The sequence below is a fragment of the Paroedura picta genome, chromosome 3, assembly GCF_049243985.1.
Source record: "Paroedura picta isolate Pp20150507F chromosome 3, Ppicta_v3.0, whole genome shotgun sequence".
Taxonomy (NCBI): domain Eukaryota; kingdom Metazoa; phylum Chordata; class Lepidosauria; order Squamata; family Gekkonidae; genus Paroedura; species Paroedura picta.
Genome location: NC_135371.1, coordinates 170196494 through 170217977, shown reverse-complemented (window position 1 = coordinate 170217977; position 21484 = coordinate 170196494). Strand labels below are relative to the sequence as shown.

The window sequence follows — 21484 nt, the reverse complement described above, 5'->3', positions numbered from 1 at the left end:
GGGGTGGGACTGGATGGCCTGTCTGGCCCCTTCCAACTCTATGATTCTAAGCAGTGGCTGGACAGAGGCTTCTCCTGGATGCCTGAGGCTGATCCTGCATTGAGCAGGGGGTGGGACTGGATGGTCTGTCTGGCCCCTTCCAACTCTATGATTCTAAGCAGTGGCTGGACAGAGGCTTCTCCTGGATGCCTGAGGCTTATCCTGCATTGAGCAGGGGGTGGGACTGGATGGCCTGTCTGGCCCCTTCCAACTCTATGATTCTAAGCCGTGGCTGGACAGAGGCTTCTCCTGGATGCCTGAGGCTTATCCTGCATTGAGCAGGGGGTGGGACTGGATGGTCTGTCTGGCCCCTTCCAACTCTATGATTCTAAGCAGTGGCTGGACAGAGGCTTCTCCTGGATGCCTGAGGCTTATCCTGCATTGAGCAGGGGGTGGGACTGGATGGTCTGTCTGGCCCCTTCCAACTCTATGATTCTAAGCAGTGGCTGGACAGAGGCTTCTCCTGGATGCCTGAGGCTTATCCTGCACTGAGCAGGGGGTGGGACTGGATGGTCTGTCTGGCCCCTTCCAACTCTATGATTCTAAGCAGTGGCTGGACAGAGGCTTCTCCTGGATGCCTGAGGCTTATCCTGCACTGAGCAGGGGGTGGGACTGGATGGCCTGTCTGGCCCCTTCCAACTCTATGATTCTAAGCAGTGGCTGGACAGAGGCTTCTCCTGGATGCCTGAGGCTTATCCTGCATTGAGCAGGGGGTGGGACTGGATGGCCTGTCTGGCCCCTTCCAACTCTATGATTCTAAGCAGTGGCTGGACAGAGGCTTCTCCTGGATGCCTGAGGCTTATCCTGCACTGAGCAGGGGGTGGGACTGGATGGCCTGTCTGGCCCCTTCCAACTCTATGATTCTAAGCAGTGGCTGGACAGAGGCTTCTCCTGGATGCCTGAGGCTTATCCTGCATTGAGCAGGGGGTGGGACTGGATGGTCTGTCTGGCCCCTTCCAACTCTATGATTCTAAGCAGTGGCTGGACAGAGGCTTCTCCTGGATGCTTTAGGCTGATCCTGCACTGAGCAGGGGGTGGGACTGGATGGCCTGTCTGGCCCCTTCCAACTCTATGATTCTAAGCAGTGGCTGGACAGAGGCTTCTCCTGGATGCTTTAGGCTGATCCTGCACTGAGCAGGGGGTGGGACTGGATGGTCTGTCTGGCCCCTTCCAACTCTATGATTCTAAGCAGTGGCTGGACAGAGGCTTCTCCTGGATGCCTGAGGCTTATCCTGCATTGAGCAGGGGGTGGGACTGGATGGCCTGTCTGGCCCCTTCCAACTCTATGATTCTAAGCAGTGGCTGGACAGAGGCTTCTCCTGGATGCCTGAGGCTGATCCTGCACTGAGCAGGGGGTGGGACTGGATGGTCTGTCTGGCCCCTTCCAACTCTATGATTCTAAGCAGTGGCTGGACAGAGGCTTCTCCTGGATGCCTGAGGCTTATCCTGCATTGAGCAGGGGGTGGGACTGGATGGTCTGTCTGGCCCCTTCCAACTCTATGATTCTAAGCAGTGGCTGGACAGAGGCTTCTCCTGGATGCCTGAGGCTTATCCTGCACTGAGCAGGGGGTGGGACTGGATGGTCTGTCTGGCCCCTTCCAACTCTATGATTCTAAGCAGTGGCTGGACAGAGGCTTCTCCTGGATGCCTGAGGCTTATCCTGCATTGAGCAGGGGGTGGGACTGGATGGCCTGTCTGGCCCCTTCCAACTCTATGATTCTAAGCAGTGGCTGGACAGAGGCTTCTCCTGGATGCTTAAGGCTTATCCTGCATTGAGCAGGGGGTGGGACTGGATGGCCTGTCTGGCCCCTTCCAACTCTATGATTCTAAGCAGTGGCTGGACAGAGGCTTCTCCTGGATGCCTGAGGCTTATCCTGCATTGAGCAGGGGGTGGGACTGGATGGCCTGTCTGGCCCCTTCCACCTCTATGATTCTAAGCAGTGGCTGGACAGAGGCTTCTCCTGGATGCCTGAGGCTGATCCTGCACTGAGCAGGGGGTGGGACTGGATGGTCTGTCTGGCCCCTTCCAACTCTATGATTCTAAGCAGTGGCTGGACAGAGGCTTCTCCTGGATGCCTGAGGCTTATCCTGCACTGAGCAGGGGGTGGGACTGGATGGCCTGTCTGGCCCCTTCCAACTCTATGATTCTAAGCAGTGGCTGGACAGAGGCTTCTCCTGGATGCCTGAGGCTTATCCTGCACTGAGCAGGGGGTGGGACTGGATGGCCTGTCTGGCCCCTTCCAACTCTATGATTCTAAGCAGTGGCTGGACAGAGGCTTCTCCTGGATGCCTGAGGCTTATCCTGCATTGAGCAGGGGGTGGGACTGGATGGCCTGTCTGGCCCCTTCCAACTCTATGATTCTAAGCAGTGGCTGGACAGAGGCTTCTCCTGGATGCCTGAGGCTGATCCTGCACTGAGCAGGGGGTGGGACTGGATGGTCTGTCTGGCCCCTTCCAACTCTATGATTCTAAGCAGTGGCTGGACAGAGGCTTCTCCTGGATGCCTGAGGCTGATCCTGCACTGAGCAGGGGGTGGGACTGGATGGTCTGTCTGGCCCCTTCCAACTCTATGATTCTAAGCAGTGGCTGGACAGAGGCTTCTCCTGGATGCCTGAGGCTTATCCTGCATTGAGCAGGGGGTGGGACTGGATGGCCTGTCTGGCCCCTTCCAACTCTATGATTCTAAGCAGTGGCTGGACAGAGGCTTCTCCTGGATGCCTGAGGCTGATCCTGCACTGAGCAGGGGGTGGGACTGGATGGTCTGTCTGGCCCCTTCCAACTCTATGATTCTAAGCAGTGGCTGGACAGAGGCTTCTCCTGGATGCTTTAGGCTGATCCTGCACTGAGCAGGGGGTGGGACTGGATGGTCTGTCTGGCCCCTTCCAACTCTATGATTCTAAGCAGTGGCTGGACAGAGGCTTCTCCTGGATGCCTGAGGCTTATCCTGCACTGAGCAGGGGGTGGGACTGGATGGTCTGTCTGGCCCCTTCCAACTCTATGATTCTAAGCAGCAGCTGGACAGAGGCTTCTCCTGGATGCTTGAGGCTGATCCTCCATTGAGCAGGGGGTGGGACTAGATGGCCTGCTTTGCGCTTTTTCTAGGATTCTATGATTCTAAGCAGCAGTTTACGACATTCCCTGTTCCAAGTTGACAATGGTATTGTTAAGAATTGTAGGGGTAAGACAGAGGGCCATTCGGCACTGAAAAAGAAAGCCTTACAGCAGCGCAATGGTGTAACGCTAAATAAAACTGCGCCTCCTGGAATTCCTTGCCCGCTGGCTGCTCTGCTGCCGTCAAGCGCATCCTGACATTTTGCACGACTCTTTGAAATGGTGGATGAAGGGAACGCGCTAGACACACTCCTCTCTTCTGCCTGTCAATCAAGACAGGCGGCCAATCACCTTCCTTGGTCTGTTAAAGGGACCGCGATGCCCGCAATGTTTTTAAAAACCTATTTGTTTAAATGTATATGCGTTGATTCATGGATGCATTGGGCTACTTTCACTGTAATCCCGGAGTCTTAATGCTTAACATTTTTTTGGGGGGGATTTTTTTTGGGGGGAATAGGCATGCTTACTGGGCAAACTGGTGGGGAACAGTTTATTTTTTGCTCTGCCTGGGCAATTGTGCGCCTATTTGTTGATCCAGGCAGTTTTTCCAAAAAAAAGAAAAAAAAAGAAAGCCCCGTTCCAAGTGAAGAGAGAGGGGGTCAGGCTTGACGGCGGGCACTGGAGCTGGAAATCTCGCAACTTCAGCCACTTTGTTAACGCACGTGTCTTGTGCGAGTGTCTTGCTGGCTGCTCTCACCCTGCTAGTGCTGCTTTGCAGGGGTAATCCAGTTTTGTGGATTTCCCTGCAAGCGCTATAAAATGGGAAGATGTAGCAGCCGGTTTGCAGATGTCTCGCTGGATGTTCATGATATCATACAAATCAACAAAAAATGGCATTTACAAACGGTAAGGGTTTCCTTTAACGGGTGCAGAATGGCCCAGAACGGTTTCCTTGAAATTCAGTGCCACTTTTTTTTTGGGGGGGAGCCATTTATGAAATGTGCTCTCCCCATTTTACATTTCATTGTAGGTCCTAATTGTTGGGGAATCCGGCTGTAGAAGCAAAGGTCTGCGATCGTTAACCTGTCCCATCCATGTTATTTCTCTCTCTAGCTCATCAATGGAGCAAGGGAATGAAACTTCTGTTTCTGGATTCGCCCTGCAGAGGATCTCCAACGAAACAGGGCATGAAGGCCTCATCTTCTCCGTCTTCCTCTTAATGTATCTTCTGAGCCTACTGGGCAACCTGCTGATTGTCCTTCTGATCCGCTGCAACTCTCATCTCCTCGGCACGCCCATGTATTTCTTCCTCAGCTACCTCTCTCTGGCCGACGTGGGCTTTGTCTCTTCCACTGTCCCCGTAATGTTACAAAATCTGATTTCCCAGGACAACGTCATCTCCTACGTTGGGTGCCTGTTTCAAACGTATTTCTACATTGCCTTTGGCAATAGTGACAATTTTCTGCTTGCTGCCATGGCCTATGACCGTTACGTGGCTATCTGCCGCCCATTACATTATACTGCCCTGATGACTCTCAAGCGTTGTGTCTTGATGGTCTCAGGCTGTTGGATTCTGGCCTTTCTGCACTCCTTGATGGTCACAGTATTGCTGTCCCGCCTTTCCTTCTGTGCATCCCGTGAGATCCGCCATTTTTTCTGTGATGTCAACCCGCTCGTAGGACTCTCCTGTTCAGATACCACTCTCTTAAAGATGCTAGAAATGACAGAAGGTGTCTTAGATATTCTGGGACCCTTTATATTCATTGTGGTCTCCTATGTACGCATCTTCCGGACTGTAATGAAGACCCCATCTTCAAGCGGAAAACGCAAGGCCTTCTCCACATGTGGTTCTCACTTGACTGTGGTTATCTTATTCTATGGTACCCTCATCTGGGTCTACCTTGTGCCTACTTCTGAGGACAAGACCCTGGCTTCTGTCATGTCCAATGTGGTTACCCCAATGTTGAACCCTTTCATCTACAGTCTGAGGAACAATGAGATGAAGAGTGCCCTAAGGAGGCTGGTTGGCCGGACACGAGTCTCCCGGAATAACTAAAAATAACATGCAGCTTTCTCACATTCTCATTTCCCTTGTTTCTGTTACTTCTTTTTCCTCTTCTGCGTCTGGTTTGCTCCCTCTAGTGGTGAACTTGATATGACGCTGGTCTTTATGCCAGACATAAACCAGTGTAATATTGAATGCACCACTAGAGGGAGCAAACTCCACATGGAACAGAAACCCCCTTCCAAAGAAACAGGAATTTACAAATGAGGAAAATGAGAATGTGGAAAAGCCCTTAGAATTGCCAACTTTTGATCGGTTTGTAGACAGCAGCCACTGCTAATTCTGTGATCAGTTTTGCTGGGCTGATGTCTGTACACAGCACTTAATCTCAAGAACAGGGCCAACCATTACTTTTTGTGTCATTTGCCAATCGTGTGCATGCATGTGCTCTTTGTGTGCTGGTTGTCGGGTTTCCTCACAGCATCTGATTAACCACAACATCCGATTAACCACCCACTATAAGGAAACTCTGACCTTGGGACTATAGTAACTCATCAACATCCAAGAAAAATTCTGCTTCACATGCTGCCTTTGTATATGCACCTATTATTTATTTTTTCCCCATTGGTAGTCCATCCCCAACTGGGCAGGGAATGCAGGATGTCTCCTGGGGACACACATTCATAGAATCATAGAATCGTAGAGTTGGAAGGGGCCATACAGGCCATCTAGTCCAACCCCCTGCTCAACGCAGGATCAGCCCTAAGCATCCTAAAGCATCCAAGAAAAGTGTGTATCCAACCTTTGCTTGAAGACTGCCAGTAAGGGGGAGCTCACCACCTCCTTAGGTAGCCTATTCCACTGCTGAACTACTCTGACTGTGAAAATTTCCCCCCTGATATCTAGCCTATATCATTGTACTTGTAGTTTAAACCCATTACTGCACATCCTTTTCTCTGCAGCCAGCAGGAACAGCATCCTGCCCTCCTCCAAGTGACAACCTTTCAAATACTTAAAGAGGGCTATCATGTCCCCTCTCAACCTCCTTTTCTCCAGGCTGAACATTCCCAAGTCCCTCAACCTATCTTCATAGGGCTTGGTCCCTTGGCCCCAGATCATCCTCGTCGCTCTCCTCTGTACCCTTTCAATTTTATCTACGTCCTTCTTCAAGTGAGGCCTCCAGAACTGCACACAGTACTCCAGGTGTGGTCTGACCAGTGCTGTATACAATGGGACTATGACATCTTGTGATTTTGATGTGATGCCCCTGTTGATACAGCCCAAAATGGCATTCGCCTTTTTTTACTGCTGCATCACACTGCCTGCTCATGTTTAGTTTACAATCCACAAGTACCCCAAGGTCTCGTTCACACACAGTGTTACCTAGAAGCATATCCCCCATCCAGTAGGCATGCTTTTCATTTTTCTAACTCAGATGCAGAACTTTACACTTATCTTTATTAAATTGCATCTTGTTCTCATTTGCCCATTTAGGTGGTTCGTGGGGCCCTGCCGCTGTGCGGAATGGGCCTAAGTGGCTGACCTACACAGAAAAGCAAAGAAACTATGTGGAACGCCAGAGTTTAACTTTGGGAACGGTCAAGCTAAAATTAACAACACATCTCAAGTATATGTAAAATGCCCCTCTCTCCTGACTATTTATAATGCTCACATAAACAAGGAATTTGGAAGATAATAACTGGGAGGGGGGTATCAGAGAATTCCAGGCAGCCCCTCCAAGCCCTGAGGGGATCCCACCATTCCCTCTAGCAGCACATATATCCCTGGTTATTACACAATTGTCATAATCCATGTTATTAAAATGTACCGATTGCTATCATTTCGCCATGCATCTTTCCAAGAACAAATCTACCAGCTCTGTGCCCTGAGCCCAGAACCAGGACCATGACGTTCTCTCCTTAATTGATCTACTGAGAGGGCAGCGTAGCATAATAGTGGGACAGACTTAATGAGTGTTGTACAATGCATACCCCCATAACCACCACTCAACTATAAAATCAGTGGGACCATTTATTTTAAATGAGGTACACCCTCCCCACCCTCCTCTTCGTTCAGACAGATGGTCTCACAAAAGTCACTGTCTCCCACAAATCTTTCAGTAGGCACAAGCGTCCACCGAAAACAAGCAAAACACCAGGTTGTTGTGAGAAACAAGATTTTAAATTGTCTGCTTATAACACACCAGAAGCCCCAGGATGACAAAGAGGTGGCAGCTGCCCAGGTCTGTCTCCTCCTTTTCCAGGCAGTCTTTCAGTAAAGACGCTGACAGCAGATGGCAGTCTCCCATTCCAAAATACCAAAAGTGGGCAAAAGGTAGACTACGCCATCCCTGCTCTGCCTTTTACTTATCTTTTGTCAATAATCTGATATACCAGAGCAGGGATTCCCAACCTGGTCTATAGTGGGGCCTTTAAATGTATCCCCATAGACTCCTTTGAGATTACAGAGTGTCTGACCCTTTGCAGGATGTGGAAAGCAGGTTCCCCAAAGTCTGGGAAGGATCTGTCGGGGATGTATTTATTAAAGGGCTCACCTAATGGCTGATCTTCAGGATCAGCTGTTTGGCAGGCTTCTTTCTCACCCTTCCCAAGCTTTGTAGGGTGCGATGGAGGCATTTAAAGGGCCCATCAAATGGCTGATCTTCAGGATCAGCTGTTTGGCAGGCTTCTTTCTTACCCTTCCCAAGCTTTGTAGGGTGCGATAGAGGCATTTAAAGGGCCCATCAAATGGCTGATCTTCAGGATCAGCTGTATGGCAGGCTTCTTCCTTACCCTTCCCAAGCTTTGTAGGGTGCGATGGAGGCATTTAAAGGGCCCATCAAATGGCTGATCTTCAGGATCAGCTGTTTGGCATGCTTCTTCCTTACCCTTCCCAAGCTTTGTAGGGTGCGATAGAGGCATTTAAAGGGCTCACCTAATGGCTGATCCTCAGGATCAGCTGTTTGGCAGGCTTCTTCCTTACCCTTCCCAAGCTTTGTAGGGTGCGATGGAGGCATTTAAAGGGCCCATCAAATGGCTGATCTTCAGGATCAGCTGTTTGGCAGGCTTCTTCCTTACCCTTCCCAAGCTTTGTAGGGTGCGATGGAGGCATTTAAAGGGCCCATCAAATGGCTGATCTTCAGGACCAGCTGTTTGGCAGGCTTCTCCCTTACCCTTCCCAAGCTTTGTAGGGTACGATGGAGGCAGTTAAAGGGCCCATCAAATGGCTGATCTTCAGGATCAGCTGTTTGGCAGGCTTCTTCCTTACCCTTCCCAAGCTTTGTAGGGTGCGATGGAGGCATTTAAAGGGCCCATCAAATGGCTGATCTTCAGGATCAGCTAATTTCTCAACCAAACCTCAAACCAGGTGAATCATGCCCCAATAATTTTGTGCATCTTTGATTCAGCTGGGTTAAACTGTTGGGGTGTCTGATTCAGCTTATGAAAGCCTGAAAAGTGCTCAAATCAACCTTGAAGTTCGATGTAGCTAAGTATAACCCTAAAATATGTACTGATGAAATCCAAACAAGTCAGCCTCTGCAGACCATATTTCAAAAAAGACATTGCCAAGATGGGGGGGGGGATACAAAAAAAGGGGTGGGACAACCAGCATGCTTAAGGGTCTGGAGGACCTTGCCTATGAGGAAAGGCTAAAAGGTTTAGAACTTTTCAACTTTAAAGGATATGATAGAGATTTATAAAATTACACATGGGTAAATGAGAGTCTTTTCTCCCTCCACCACACTATTACAAATGGGAGGGCCCAATAAAGCTGAGGGGGAACGTTCAGGATGGGAAAAACCCAGTTTATTCTTCATTTATTCATTAAATTGTGGATTTCTCTGCCATGGAAGGTCCTGATACCTATTAACCCCAATGGCCTTAATAGGGGATTAGGCCCACTCTTGGAGCTCTGTCAATGGCTGCTAGCCTTGGATGTCTTGCCTTGTCTATTTGCCCTGTAGCTGTTTGAGTCCATGAATCTCTGGTCTGATGAAACCAGAAGATTTCTATGATCCTAAGGAATCTGGCATCCAGTATCAAATCCTAAAATTCTATATTTTTAAGCAGAAATGTGACTAGTCCAGACAGGGAAAGGCTGACAGACTCATAGATACCAGATGCCACTTTAGCTTGGTCACTGATGGGGGTTGTGCAGGAGAGCAAAAGGAGAAAAGAGGCAGAACAGTCTTTGTGCTTCATTGTGCTTTGTGCTTCTTCCATTGAAGAAAAGGTCACTTAAGATTAGGTATCTGCAGAAGGATTTGGAACACTAAGCATCTTTAGCTCTCTCTCTCTCTCTCACTCTCTCTTTTTAAAGCAACTGTTCCTTCCTCATCAAAAATAGAGCCCAATAGCAACTTTAAGACCAACAAAGATTTATTCAAGCCCCGAGCTTTCTCTTCCTCAGAATATGAACTACCATCAGTTTGGTGTGGTGGTTAGGAGTGCGGACTTCTAATCTGGTGAGCCAAGTTCGATTCTGCACTCCCCCACATGCAACCAGCTGGGTGACCTTGGGCTCGCCATGGCACTGATAAAACTGTTCTGACCGAGCAGGAATATCAGGGCTCTCTCAGCCTCACCCACCTCACAGGGTGTCTGTTGTGGGGAGAGGAAAGGGAAGGCGACTGTAAGCTGCTTTGAGACTCCTTCGGGTAGGGAAAAGCGGCATGTAAGAACCAACTCTTCTTCTTCTTCAGTAATATCAGGGCTCTCTCAGCCTCCCCTCCCTCATAGGGCATCTGTTGTGGGGAGAGGAAAGGGAAGGAGATTGTAAGCTTCTTCTTCTTCTTCTTCTTCTTCTTCTTCTTCTTCTTCTTCTTCTTCTTCTTCTTCTTCTTCTTCTTCTTCTTCTTCTTCTTCATGACAGTGGGAATATAAAGCTAAAGTTAATTCTGTTAAATTAGCAAACTGTGTCACAACATCCAGATTCTGCCATAAGATAATTCTTGGCCAAAACAGCTAATCAGTCCTTTTGAGTTCAGCTGCAGTTCACAAAAACATTGGATAAATAAAACTGTCCACGTTCGTAATTAATGGCAGACACTTCCTCGTGATCTACCGAAATTCACAGTTCAGAGAGTGCCACTTCAGTCACATCTGCCAAATGACGGAGTAGTCTAGTTAGACACATAATTGGATAGGTGATGTCTTCCATTGAACCATACATGCAACTGAATACTGTGTGCAGTTCTGGAGGCCTCACTTGAAGAAGGACGTAGATAAAATTAAAGGGTACAGAGGAGAGCAACGAGGATGATCTGGGGCCAAGGGACCAAGCCCTATGAAGATAGGTTGAGGGACTTGGGAATGTTCAGCCTGGAGAAAAGGAGGTTGAGAGGGGACATGATAGCCCTCTTTAAGTATTTGAAAGGTTGTCACTTGGAGGAGGGCAGGATGCTGTTCCCGTTGGCTGCAGAGGAAAGGACACGCAGTAATGTGTTTAAACTTCAAGTACAACGATATAGGCTAGATATCAGGAAAAAGTTTTTCACAGTCAGAGTAGTTCAGCAGTGGAATAGGCTGCCTAAGGAGGTGGTGAGCTCCCCCTCACTGGCAGTCTTCAAGCAGAGGTTGGATGCACACTTTTCTTGGATGCTTTAGGATGGTTAGGGCTGATCCTGCGTTGAGCAGGGGGTTGGACTAAGTGGCCTGTATGGCCCCTTCCAACTCTATGGTTCTATGATTCTTTGAATGAAGTCGTAAGCTTTCACGTTTCACAAAGCTCTCCCTTTCTCAAGAAAAAGAAACCTCCAAAGAAGCAAAAGGTCAAACACTTTTTCTCAGTTCTGTGATGAAGCTGGATCCATCATGCCTCTCTGGGCTTGAGTGCCTCTGGCCACAGTCCTTTGGGCATGAAAGGAAAACTTGGAAAGCCAAGGAGGAAATGTGGGGAGCTTTATATACCAACCTGCTAGACCAGGAGCTTCAACCGGGAAAGAGTCACCAAGAGAACACAAAACACATCTAGCAGCAGTGAACAAGGTGAGCAAGACCCCTCTGTTCTTCTTCTGCTGCAATTCCTGTCTCGTCCCTCACTGGAAGAAAAAAAAAACACACTGCTTTCAGCTTTAGTGCTGAACTTGCAGCCTGTGAAGTTGTGAGGTGTCCAGTAAGACCATCTTCTCGCCTTAATTTTCAGTCCAGCAACTTGCTTCCCTGATATAACTCTGCATCTTTCTCCTCCAGGTCATTTTGGAGTCACTTTTAAATATCTCTTCAAGAATGTTTGGTAATGTATTTGGCAGTACAAGTAACAACATATTCTTAACTTCTATAGAGAATTTAAATTTTAATACGTGCTGCATTTTCCCATGTATGTTCCCCCCAATATTTTTCGCTTTTTTACAAGTCCACCACATAGGAAGATAAGTTCCAGCTGTATTTTGCCAGTATTTTCCTTTGTCGTTTTTATCTTCTTTCTCAATGTCCCTTGGGGCTAAATGCCATCTGATAAACATTTTGTACCAATTTATTCCTAATGCCTGACTGACTGTAAACCTGATTCCTTTTCATCCTAAGCATTCCCATTGATCCATAGATATCTGCTCTCTAAAAGTCTGCATCCATTTGATCATACATTTTCAATCTTCTGTTAATTGTGCATGTTTGCAAATGATCATTTTGTTTTGTAATCAGATGTCTGAACTTGTTTGCCTCTCTCAGAAATCCAACTACCCTGTTTAATCATGACACTGATTGATAATATAGCAACCATTTAATATTTATAACTTCATCCTAAAAAATAATTCTTCAAGAAAGGTTTTCTGGAACACCATAAAGCATAAGATCAATTCTGTTAATGGAGCATATGTCATATGATGTTCCAGAACTGAACTGGAGAGACCATTTAAGCATTATGAACTCATAATTCCAGCCTTGAAAACCTTTTTGTAGAAATTATTTTTGAAAATCAGAGTCATGTGAAAACCCTCCTACTTCCCCAGTCCTTTGATTCCTGTTTTCTGTCAGTGCCACCTGGCATTCCATTGAAACTCCCCACCAGCTAGTGTTATGCTTATGTAACCTATAGCGTTGGAAGGTATGAATAAGAAGAAGAAGAAGAGTTGGTTCTTATATGCCGCTTTTTTCTACCCGAAGGAGGCTCAAAGCGTCTTACAGTCGCCTTCCCTTTCCTCTACCCACAACAGACACCCTGTGAGGTGGGTGAGGCTGAGAGAGCCCTGATATTCCTGCTCGATCAGAACAGTTTTCTCAGTGCCGTGGCGAGCCCAAGGTCACCCAGCTGGCTGCATGTGGGGGAAGTGCAGAATCGAACCTGGCATGCCAGATTAGAAGTCCGCACTCCTAACCACTACACCAAACTGGCTCTCAGCTGTGTAAGAACCTGGGAACTAGACATCTAGTCTCTGGGTTTCATTTCCTCATAGATCAAAGGGGTAGCTTGCGAGAACTAGTTTTCCGGTGTTTCGTTAGGGGCGGCCCCCCAAGTAGATATTAGCCCTGTTCCCCTACTGTTCCCTGTCTTCGCCAATATCTCTGTACTGTGTGTTTCCTGAATATGTCTGTTGTAATCCTCAATAAATTTTGGACCTCATGGTGTGGTCTCAGATCTGTCCCAGAAGGGGAGTCTTCAGCAAGTCGCTTTCCTAGGATCCTGGCTTTAAGCCGTTCTCCTGTGATCCTGATGAAAGATCTTTAAAAAATTTTCTTCAAAAACATCAGAAGGCATAAGAGCAATTGTGTTAATTGAGCATATCCCTTGTGATGTTCTAGATCTGAACTGGGGAGACCATTTAAACACAAGGAGCTCATGATTCCAGTCTTGAAAACCATTCTGAAGATTTTGTTTTGTTGTAATTATCGAAAATAAGCCACAATCCATTAGGTATTCTGCTATGACTCACAGTGGAGAGACCAGTATTTTGGAATATTGATGTGCTGAAGATTTTGCCAGAATAAAGATTCTGATTATATACGACAACCTCGGGTAGCAATCTTTTGCTAATTGCTAGTCGCACAAAACTTCTATTGGCGACAAGCGGAGAGTTTGAGGGGCTCAGTAATTTCTGGTGTGTGAAGCATATTCTTAAAAGTCCATCTTGGATTAAATGGCTTCTTTCTTGTGTGATGGGGATTTGGTTTGATTTCTTCATCCATCAATCATAGAGTAAGCCTTCTTCCAGATCTACTGATTCGTGTTACTGTTCTTTGTGTGGATTGTTTAATCTAATCTGTATCCAGAGCAGGCTTGCTGCTTGATAATGTGAACTTGTATTTGGAAGTGCTGATCCTCTTCTCCTCATCTTGCAATATTTTCACTCTTATTCTTGGTTTCTTAACATTCCTCATAGATTTGTTTGTCTCTGCCGCTTTATGTATTTGAAGTCTTAAAAAATTAGTTTTGGCAGTGCATAGATTTTGATTGGCGGGCTTCCTCCTAGCCATATATTTTTTAAAAAAAAATTCAATCTAGACTAGTCCGCATGTATCACTTTCCAAATTTTCAGATAATTCAAATAAACCTTGCATCCAGTTCCAGAATTCAGGGTCATAGTTCAAATTTTGAATTACAGTCAATACGCGGCCTGGGTCCTGCTTACCTGCGGGACCGCTTGGTTGCTTATGCCCTCCGCAGGGCCCTTCGCTCTGTGGGTATGAATCTACTGGTTGTCCTGGGCCCCCTGGGATGTTCGCCTGGCCTCGACCAGGGCCAGGGCCTTTTCAGTCCAGGCCACAACCTGGTGGAATGAGCTCCTGGAGGAGCTAAAGGCCCTGCCGGAATTACCAGCTTTCCGCAGGGCCTGCAAGACAGAGCTCTTCCGCCAGGCGTATGGTTGAGGCCAGGACAGAGCCCGGGTTCCATCTTGGATCCCTTAGATCCATCGGCCAGCTTCCTCTCTCGTGAGACCAATGTTATGACCTCTGACTGAACAGGTGGGGGTTATAGGATCATTGTCGTTATTGCGTAACATATAATGGGAACTTAGGGGGTTTTATTGTGATTTTAATGTTTTATTGTGAACCACCGTGAGACCTCCTGGCAAATGGTGGTATACAAGTTTAAATAATAAACAAACAAACAAACAAATAAATAGGCCATATGAAATTGTCAGGCACTTTCTCTGCATCCCAGAATAAAAACAGTAGTTTTTCTCTTGCGTTCACAGATTCAATGGCATCTATTATAAATTGTATATTATTTTTTATATGCCTCTTTGATACAAAGCCTAATTGATCAGTATAGATTTCATCGTCTTTCTGCTAGTACGGTGGCATTGGATTCATTGCCTCCCTCATATATCAATGTTATCTATGCCTCTTGCCATTTCAGACGTCTTTCCTTCTTTTATCCCATCCATAACTTTTTGTTATAGTTTCATTAGGACTTCTTCAAAGTGTTTATAATATATTGCTGATAACCCACCCAGGCCTGGGGGTTTGTCCTTTTTCATATTTTTCATTGCCTGGGACTAGCCCTATCCTGCTGTGATATCAGAATCATGTGCAAATTTTCTACTAATTTCTCTGATTAATGATGGTTCTAAGGTATTAACGGCCATTCTTGCTGCTAGATTATTATTTTTATTTTATTTTATTTTATTTTATTTTATTTTATTTTATTTTATTTTATTTTATTTTATTTTATTTTATTTTATTTTATTTTATTTTATTTTATTTTATTTTATTTAACTCTCTGCCCCTTCTCCAAATAGGTCTCAGGGCGGTTTACAACATAAACAGTTAAAACACAATAAAATCCCCATAAAAACTCCAATTTACATCAACAAGTCACATATAACATATAAGCGGCGGTGGTCACAATTCTGATCGTATTTACCTGACTTCCCCCCAAGTTCAACCTGGTGGGGAGAATAATATTCAGAAGAGGGTGGCGCCAATGAAATAGATCTAATAACGATCTCGATGTTAGAGATCTCAGTATTGGATGCTAAAAGATTCTTACAACCACGGTACAGGTAGACCAAGTAGGATGTGTATTAATGTTCTGGATGCTGATTTGGTCGATTGATTTGTTTAACCTGACCAACTTGATAAATATGCAGTAATGGCAAAATTTGAGAAACAGGTCTATATGACATTTGAGGACAAAGTGAGAGAATATCATGTACAAATACATGGTAATAAAATAGCAGTAGAATGAAATCTGTTCCAAATGTAATATCCCAAGTATAAATGAGTTCTCTGTGTAAGATACATAATAACCTCTCTTTTATACTGTGATCTACTCTTTAACTATTAAAGGTCTTAATGAATATGTAGAAGTGGTGAAACTATGCTGTGTTGAATACATCGTGTTGATGATTCCAGTGTAGTCGAAGGTTACGAAGTTTGAAACTCAAAACTTAAAGGATGGATACAATTGTACCCCAACAGAAATAAGAATTTGGGGCATTTATAACTTATACCTTATAATGAAGAAGATGAAAGCAACATTATTCTCTGCATTATGTACTATATGGATATGTTTGAGAAATGTAATTATGTTATACAATCCATTTCCCCCTTTATCCCTTATCTATATCCTCATGTTTTTTCTAAAATGAATAATTTTCAATTAAAAAAAAAACAATCTGCACATGCCTTATCTCCCTCCCTACTATTCCTGGGCTGTGAGAGCCTAGGAATTTCTTAAATTGATGACATGCCCAAGTTGCTACCAGGAGGAGGATCCTGTGGTCCTCTCCATGGTTTAGGATGCTCTGGGCTGATCCTATGTTGAGCAGGGGGTTGGACTAGATGGCCTGTCTGGCCTCTTCCAACTCTATGATTCTATGATTCTATGATTCTATGATTCCCATCTTCCTTCGATCTTGCCATTCTCCTCATTTCACAGGTTTCAGACAGATTAGATATGACCTCATCCTCGTGTCCACTGGAAATCCTCCCCTAGTCCACAGCTTCCTTCTTCATGCCCAGCAAGTTCTTCAGAGCCTGCTTCTTGAAAAGTCCTCCCAAGGCATCTCATTGTCACTCTGCCTTCCAGGTCACGCCTGAGACTCTTCCCTCCTCCTGTTCTCTGGTGAAAATGGGCTTGGCTAAAATGTGTGGAATCCTCGCAACAGGTGTCCTCCTCCTCCTCCTGCCGCGGGATACTTACGCTGAAGGCTGTGCTGATTATACAAAACAGCAAGAATACGTAGGGAAGTACTGTAAATTTGACATTGGTGAGTCTCTTCTCCCACCTTCAGTCAATGGATTGTCCTCTCTCGTCAACCCCTAATGATCTTGCGGGAAGTCCCCATCAGCGAATTTGCTTACCTCAAACCTCCTTATCAATTCCATCTCAGAAGTGACAAACAGATCTCGCCATTCCCCGTACTGTCTTCCTTTGTAGCCATAAACTCTCCCCCCAGGCTGAAGGAACCATAGTGAAGGAAATAGATCTGTCAAAATCAGGGATAAATGGGCAGAAACAGTCAGATGAGACTCTGTTGCCACCTCCAACCCTTCATGCATGGAGGTATCTTTGAAGTGGGGCCATTCGCGATGTAGAGGTGTCTCCCCTGATCATACATAATATCATAGACCAGGGGTAGTCAAACTGCGGCCCTCCAGATGTCCATGGACTACAATTCCCTTGTGGGAATTGTAGTCCATGGACATCTGGAGGGCCGCAGTTTTGACTACCCCTATAATAGACAGTAGAATGTAAAGAACACGATGGTTAGACATGATCAAAATGAACACTGGCCAAAGTCCTCTGCTGGGTCCATTGGTTGGAAAGGGTGTAGTTGGGTTTAACTTTGAATTAAGCTGCCATCTTTTGTTGCCGTCGTTGTAGTTGTTGTATATCCTGTTGTTTGGGGTTTTATGGGGGTTTTATCTGATAATTTTAATGCTTGTTTTGTGAACCGCCATGAGATGACCAGTTGTGAGTGGTGGTACATCAATAGAAACATAAATAAATATTATAGAACTACAAGAAGTGGTGAAAAACTGACAGCTGAGCCATAATACTGCCAAGGGTTGGGCATGACTGAGTGGCCAACATTATCCACAAGGTCACTAATTGAGGGGAAGATTTATTTCCTTCACTAGGGTTTTGCCCCAGTATTGAACCCAAACCAACAGCTACCTTGTATGCTAAGCTTCTTATTCCTGTTTGGTCCCTGGATCTGTTCAATATCTGCATTATGCTGTTCACCAATTTCCTGCTAATTTACTCTCTGCCTATAAGTATGGACCAGTAATGACCATTTCAGTGTGTCCGGACACGAAAGCTTAGAAAAAGAAGAGTTGGTTCTTATATGCCGCTTTTCTCTACACAAAGGAGTCTCAAAGTGGCTTCCAGTCGCCTGCCCTTTCCTCTCCCCACAACAGACACCCTGTGAGGGAGGCGAGGCTGAAAGAGCTTTGATATTCCTGCTCGGTCAGAACAGCTTTATCAGTGCTGTGGCCAGCCCACGGTCACCCATCTGGCTGCATGCGGAGGAGCACGGATTCAAACCCGGCTCACCAGATTAGAAGTCTGTACTCCTAACCACGACACCAAGCTGGCTTACACCTGGAATAAATATTTGTGGGTCTTAAAGGTGCTCCGAGATCATTAACTGCTTGTCCTTAGTGTGAAACAATATGATGTGACTTATTTACTCTTTTGCGCAGTCAGCAGGGGCACCTTTGAGAGATCTGGTGGAACTGTGTTATTCTTCGAAATCTCCCTTGTAAGTATCTCCTCTTCTTCCTGCATTACCTGGAGAGCTTCCCTTACCCCATGGTCATTCACGGCATCCTTGTCAATGCTGATGGTTGGCATAAATAAAGTCAGGTGTCCTCTTAAGAGGGTTGTATTGTCTGAATCAGGGCTAGTCAACCTGTGGTCCTCCAGATGTTCATGGACTACAATTCCCATGAGCCTCTGCCAGCATTTGCTGGCAGGGGCTCATGGGAATTGTAGTCCATGAACATCTGGAGGACTACAGGTTGACTACCCCTGGTCTGAATGCTGCAGCTCAGGGCCTAGGATTCAGAGTACCTTTACTGGAATAAAATTGCAAAGCATAAAACGAAAATTTCAAACAGTTCCAGATGTAGAACCTATCCTAAAAGATTTTCATTTAAAATTGCCCGCCAATTTATAAACAATTTATAATCAATTGATATACAACCATGAACCATGGATCTTCGTGCCATTGGTCAGTTTCGGTTTAATTTCTGGGAAAGAACACTGGCATAATTTTATGGTTGGGGGTCACCACAACATGAGGAACTGGATTAAAGGGTCGCTTATTAGGAAGGTCGAGAGCCACTGGGTTAAGGGAACATGGATATTTTCCTGTAGCCATTCTGGGGGCCAACCGGGCCTCTCCGGTGGCAGGCCCATGTGGATGGAGGGTGGCAGGCCTAGTGGACTGGAGGGGCCAGGACATGCCCATCCGGCTCTGCTGAGTTTTGCAGTGCTGCAGGGCATTTTTTAAATTTTTTACAGGAAGGTCGGACTGCGTTCTCATGCAGTCCCACCTTCTTGCAACCCCCCTACACCTCCCACATCAGAACCTTTCTTATTAAGGTGTATGGGAATGCGGTGAAAGCGGCAAAAAGAGACTTCTACTCTGTGGAAATCGTGTCTTGCCCAGCACAATTGTTTAGAGTAATTAGGTCACTTACTGCCCTTGGGGAGGGGCATCAAAAGTCAAGGGAATTGGATTTGAACTGTGTGGCATTATTTAGCTACTAGTAATCAAGCCCGCTGTAATTTAAATACAGCGGGCGCTAGGCCAGGGAGCCCCCGGCAGTTGCGCGGAGCTTCGCGCCTGCCGATTGACCCAGCCGATGGTCTGTCCAGAGGAAGGGGCCAATCAGGCCCCTTCCTCATCACGGACAAAGCCCGCCCTAACTCCTCCCACCAAGCTGTTACCGAATTATTTAGTCCGTGGCGCCCGTGGCGCCGTGGGCGTGTTAAGGATTTTGTGGACAAAGTCCAGTCGCTCTGCTGGGACCTTCCTGCCATGGTTGATACAGTTAGTGAACTGGAAGCTCCATGGCCATCGTGGGGGTTAGTGTTTGATGGCTTCAGATGGCTCTCAGTGACCAAAGTGGACAAGTTGTTGGGTTCAGTGAGGGCAACACTTGCCCCTTGGATCTTTGCCCATCCCGGCTGCTTAAGTCAGACATCCAGCGGGTAGGAAGCCCCTTGAGGGAAATTGTTAACCACTTCCTTATCTCAGGAGAGTTACGAGAGGGGCTTAAGGAGGCAGTGTTTCATTCTCTACTGAAGAAGCCATTGCTGGACCTGCGGGAACCCGCCAGTTACTAGCCAGTTTCACATCTTGCACTGCTGGGGAAAGTAGTGGAGCGGGCTGTGGCAGACCAGCTCCTAGCATTCTTGGAGGAAGCTTCAGCCCTGAATCCATGCCAGTCAGGCTTCCATCATGGCCATGGGGTGGAGTCTGCAGTAGTCTCCTTGACGGATGAAATCCGGTGCCAGCTGGACCGGGGCGGGTCGCCCATCCTCATACTTTTTGATCCGTTGGCCATGTTTTACATGGTTGACCATGAGTTCTTGGCCCACCACCTCACCGGAGCCAGGATTAGGGGGACTGTGCTACAATGGCTGGTCTCCTATCTCTGGAACCACACACAGAGGGTTGCTGTGGGGGATGAGTTATCCGAACCTGTGGGCCCCCTCCCCTGTGGAGTTCCACAGGAGGTGGTCCTTTCTCCCACATTGTTCAAATCGACATGTGGGAACTCAAAAGTTGAGCTGAACAATAAAAATAATATAAAACTTGTTAATTATTTATTATAGTGCACAGTTAAAAACAGAATAAAAACATCTTAAAAAACTATACCGAACTAACAACACATAGGACCAAACCTGTTTCGACCCTTCCGGGTCTTCCTCAGTGGTCAAAATTATAATAATACACCAACTAGCACTCTCTATAATGTGTAGCTGAATGGTTGAGTGGGGACTGTAACTTATGGCTCCAACCAATATGTATAAATGATATCCCTTTTTGGAGACCAATTCCTATGTTATGTCCCTAAAGTCACCACTCTTCGCGATCATTAAGTTCTGTACTCAGAGTGTATTCTCATGTGCGTCACAATTTTCTCAACCATGTGCTAGATAGTGTATTATTATAATTTCAACCACTGAGGAAGACCCGGAAGGGTCGAAACACTTTTGGTCCTATGTGTTGTTAGTTCAGTATAGTTTTTAAGATGGTTTTATTCTGTTTTTAACTGTGCACTATAATAAACAATTAACAAGTTTTACATTATTTTTATTGTTCAGCTCAACTTTTGAGTTCCTTCCCGTTCTCTGTAAACCATCCTGAGACGCATGGGAAGTGCAGTAAAGGTAAAGGTATCCCCTGTGCAAGCACTGGGTCATGTCTGACCCTTGGGGTGACGCCCTCTACTGTTTTCATGGCAGACTCAATACGGGGTGGTTTGCCAGTGCCTTCCCCAGTCATTACCGTTTACCCCCAGCAAGCTGGGTCCTCATTTTACCGACCTTGGGAGGATGGAAGGCTGAGTCAACCCTGAGGGGGCTGCTGGGATCGAACTCCCAGACTCATGGGCAGACAGCTTCAGACAGCACAGAATAAGCTATATCATTGTATTAGGAAGGAAACTATTTATGCCCGGGCAAGGTTGGGTTTTGTTAAGGTTGGGTTTTGTTCCTTTTTTGGTTGAGCATCAAATCTACATGTGCCCACTAGCCCAGAGCATCTGGAGTTAGGGGATGGGTTGTCCCCAATATGCTGATGACACCCAGCTCTATCTCCTAATGGACGGCCGGCCGGCCGGACTCCCCCCCATAAACATTTGCCAGATGTTTGGAAACAGTGGCTCGATGGCTCAGGCAGAGCCATCTGAAACTCAGCCCGTCCAAGACGGAGGTCCTGTGGCTGGGGAGATAAGGGCAGGATCAGGAAGAGTGACTTCCATGCCTGGATGGGGTGCAATTGACACCTGCACCAACCACCAGGAATTTGGGGGTGATCTTCGATGCCTCCCTCTCCATGGAGGCTCAGGTCAAAAAGGTAGCCCTAATTTTTTCATCTGTGCCAAGCGCAGCTACCAGCGCCCTACCTGTCCTCTGAACATCTGGCCACAGTGATCCATGCAAAGGTCACTTCCAGGTCAGAGTACTGTAACTTGCTCTACGAGGGTCTACCCTTAGCTATGACCTGGAAATTACAGCTGGTAAAAATGCAGCTGTGAGGGTCCTCACTGGAACATCATGGAGGGCTCATATCCAGCCGCTGTTTTGTCATCTACAGTGGTTACCAGTCTGCTTTTGGATCAAGTTTAAGGTTTTGGTTTTAATCTTCAAGGCTATACGTGGCTTGGGCCCTGTATACCTGCGTAACCATTTGTCTGCCTATGCACCCTGCAGGGAACTCTGCTCTACAAGTATGAATCTGCTGGTGGTCCCGGGCCCCCAGGA

The 21484-nt window shown here is 46.5% G+C and overlaps 1 protein-coding gene across 1 annotated transcript; it reads left to right on the top strand.

Annotated features, from left to right (window-relative positions):
• The first annotated feature begins 4210 nt into the window (after positions 1-4210).
• On the top strand, positions 4211-5146 carry LOC143831246 (olfactory receptor 1F1-like). Its single transcript, XM_077324307.1, has one exon. It carries the CDS (start codon positions 4211-4213, stop codon positions 5144-5146), a length of 936 nt encoding a protein of 311 aa, XP_077180422.1.
• Positions 5147-21484: the final 16338 nt, after the last annotated feature.

Coding starts and splice junctions, on each gene's coding strand:
- LOC143831246 (XM_077324307.1), top strand. CDS start 4,211: ATGGAGCAAGGGAATGAAACTTCTGTTTCTGGATTCGCCCTGCAGAGG.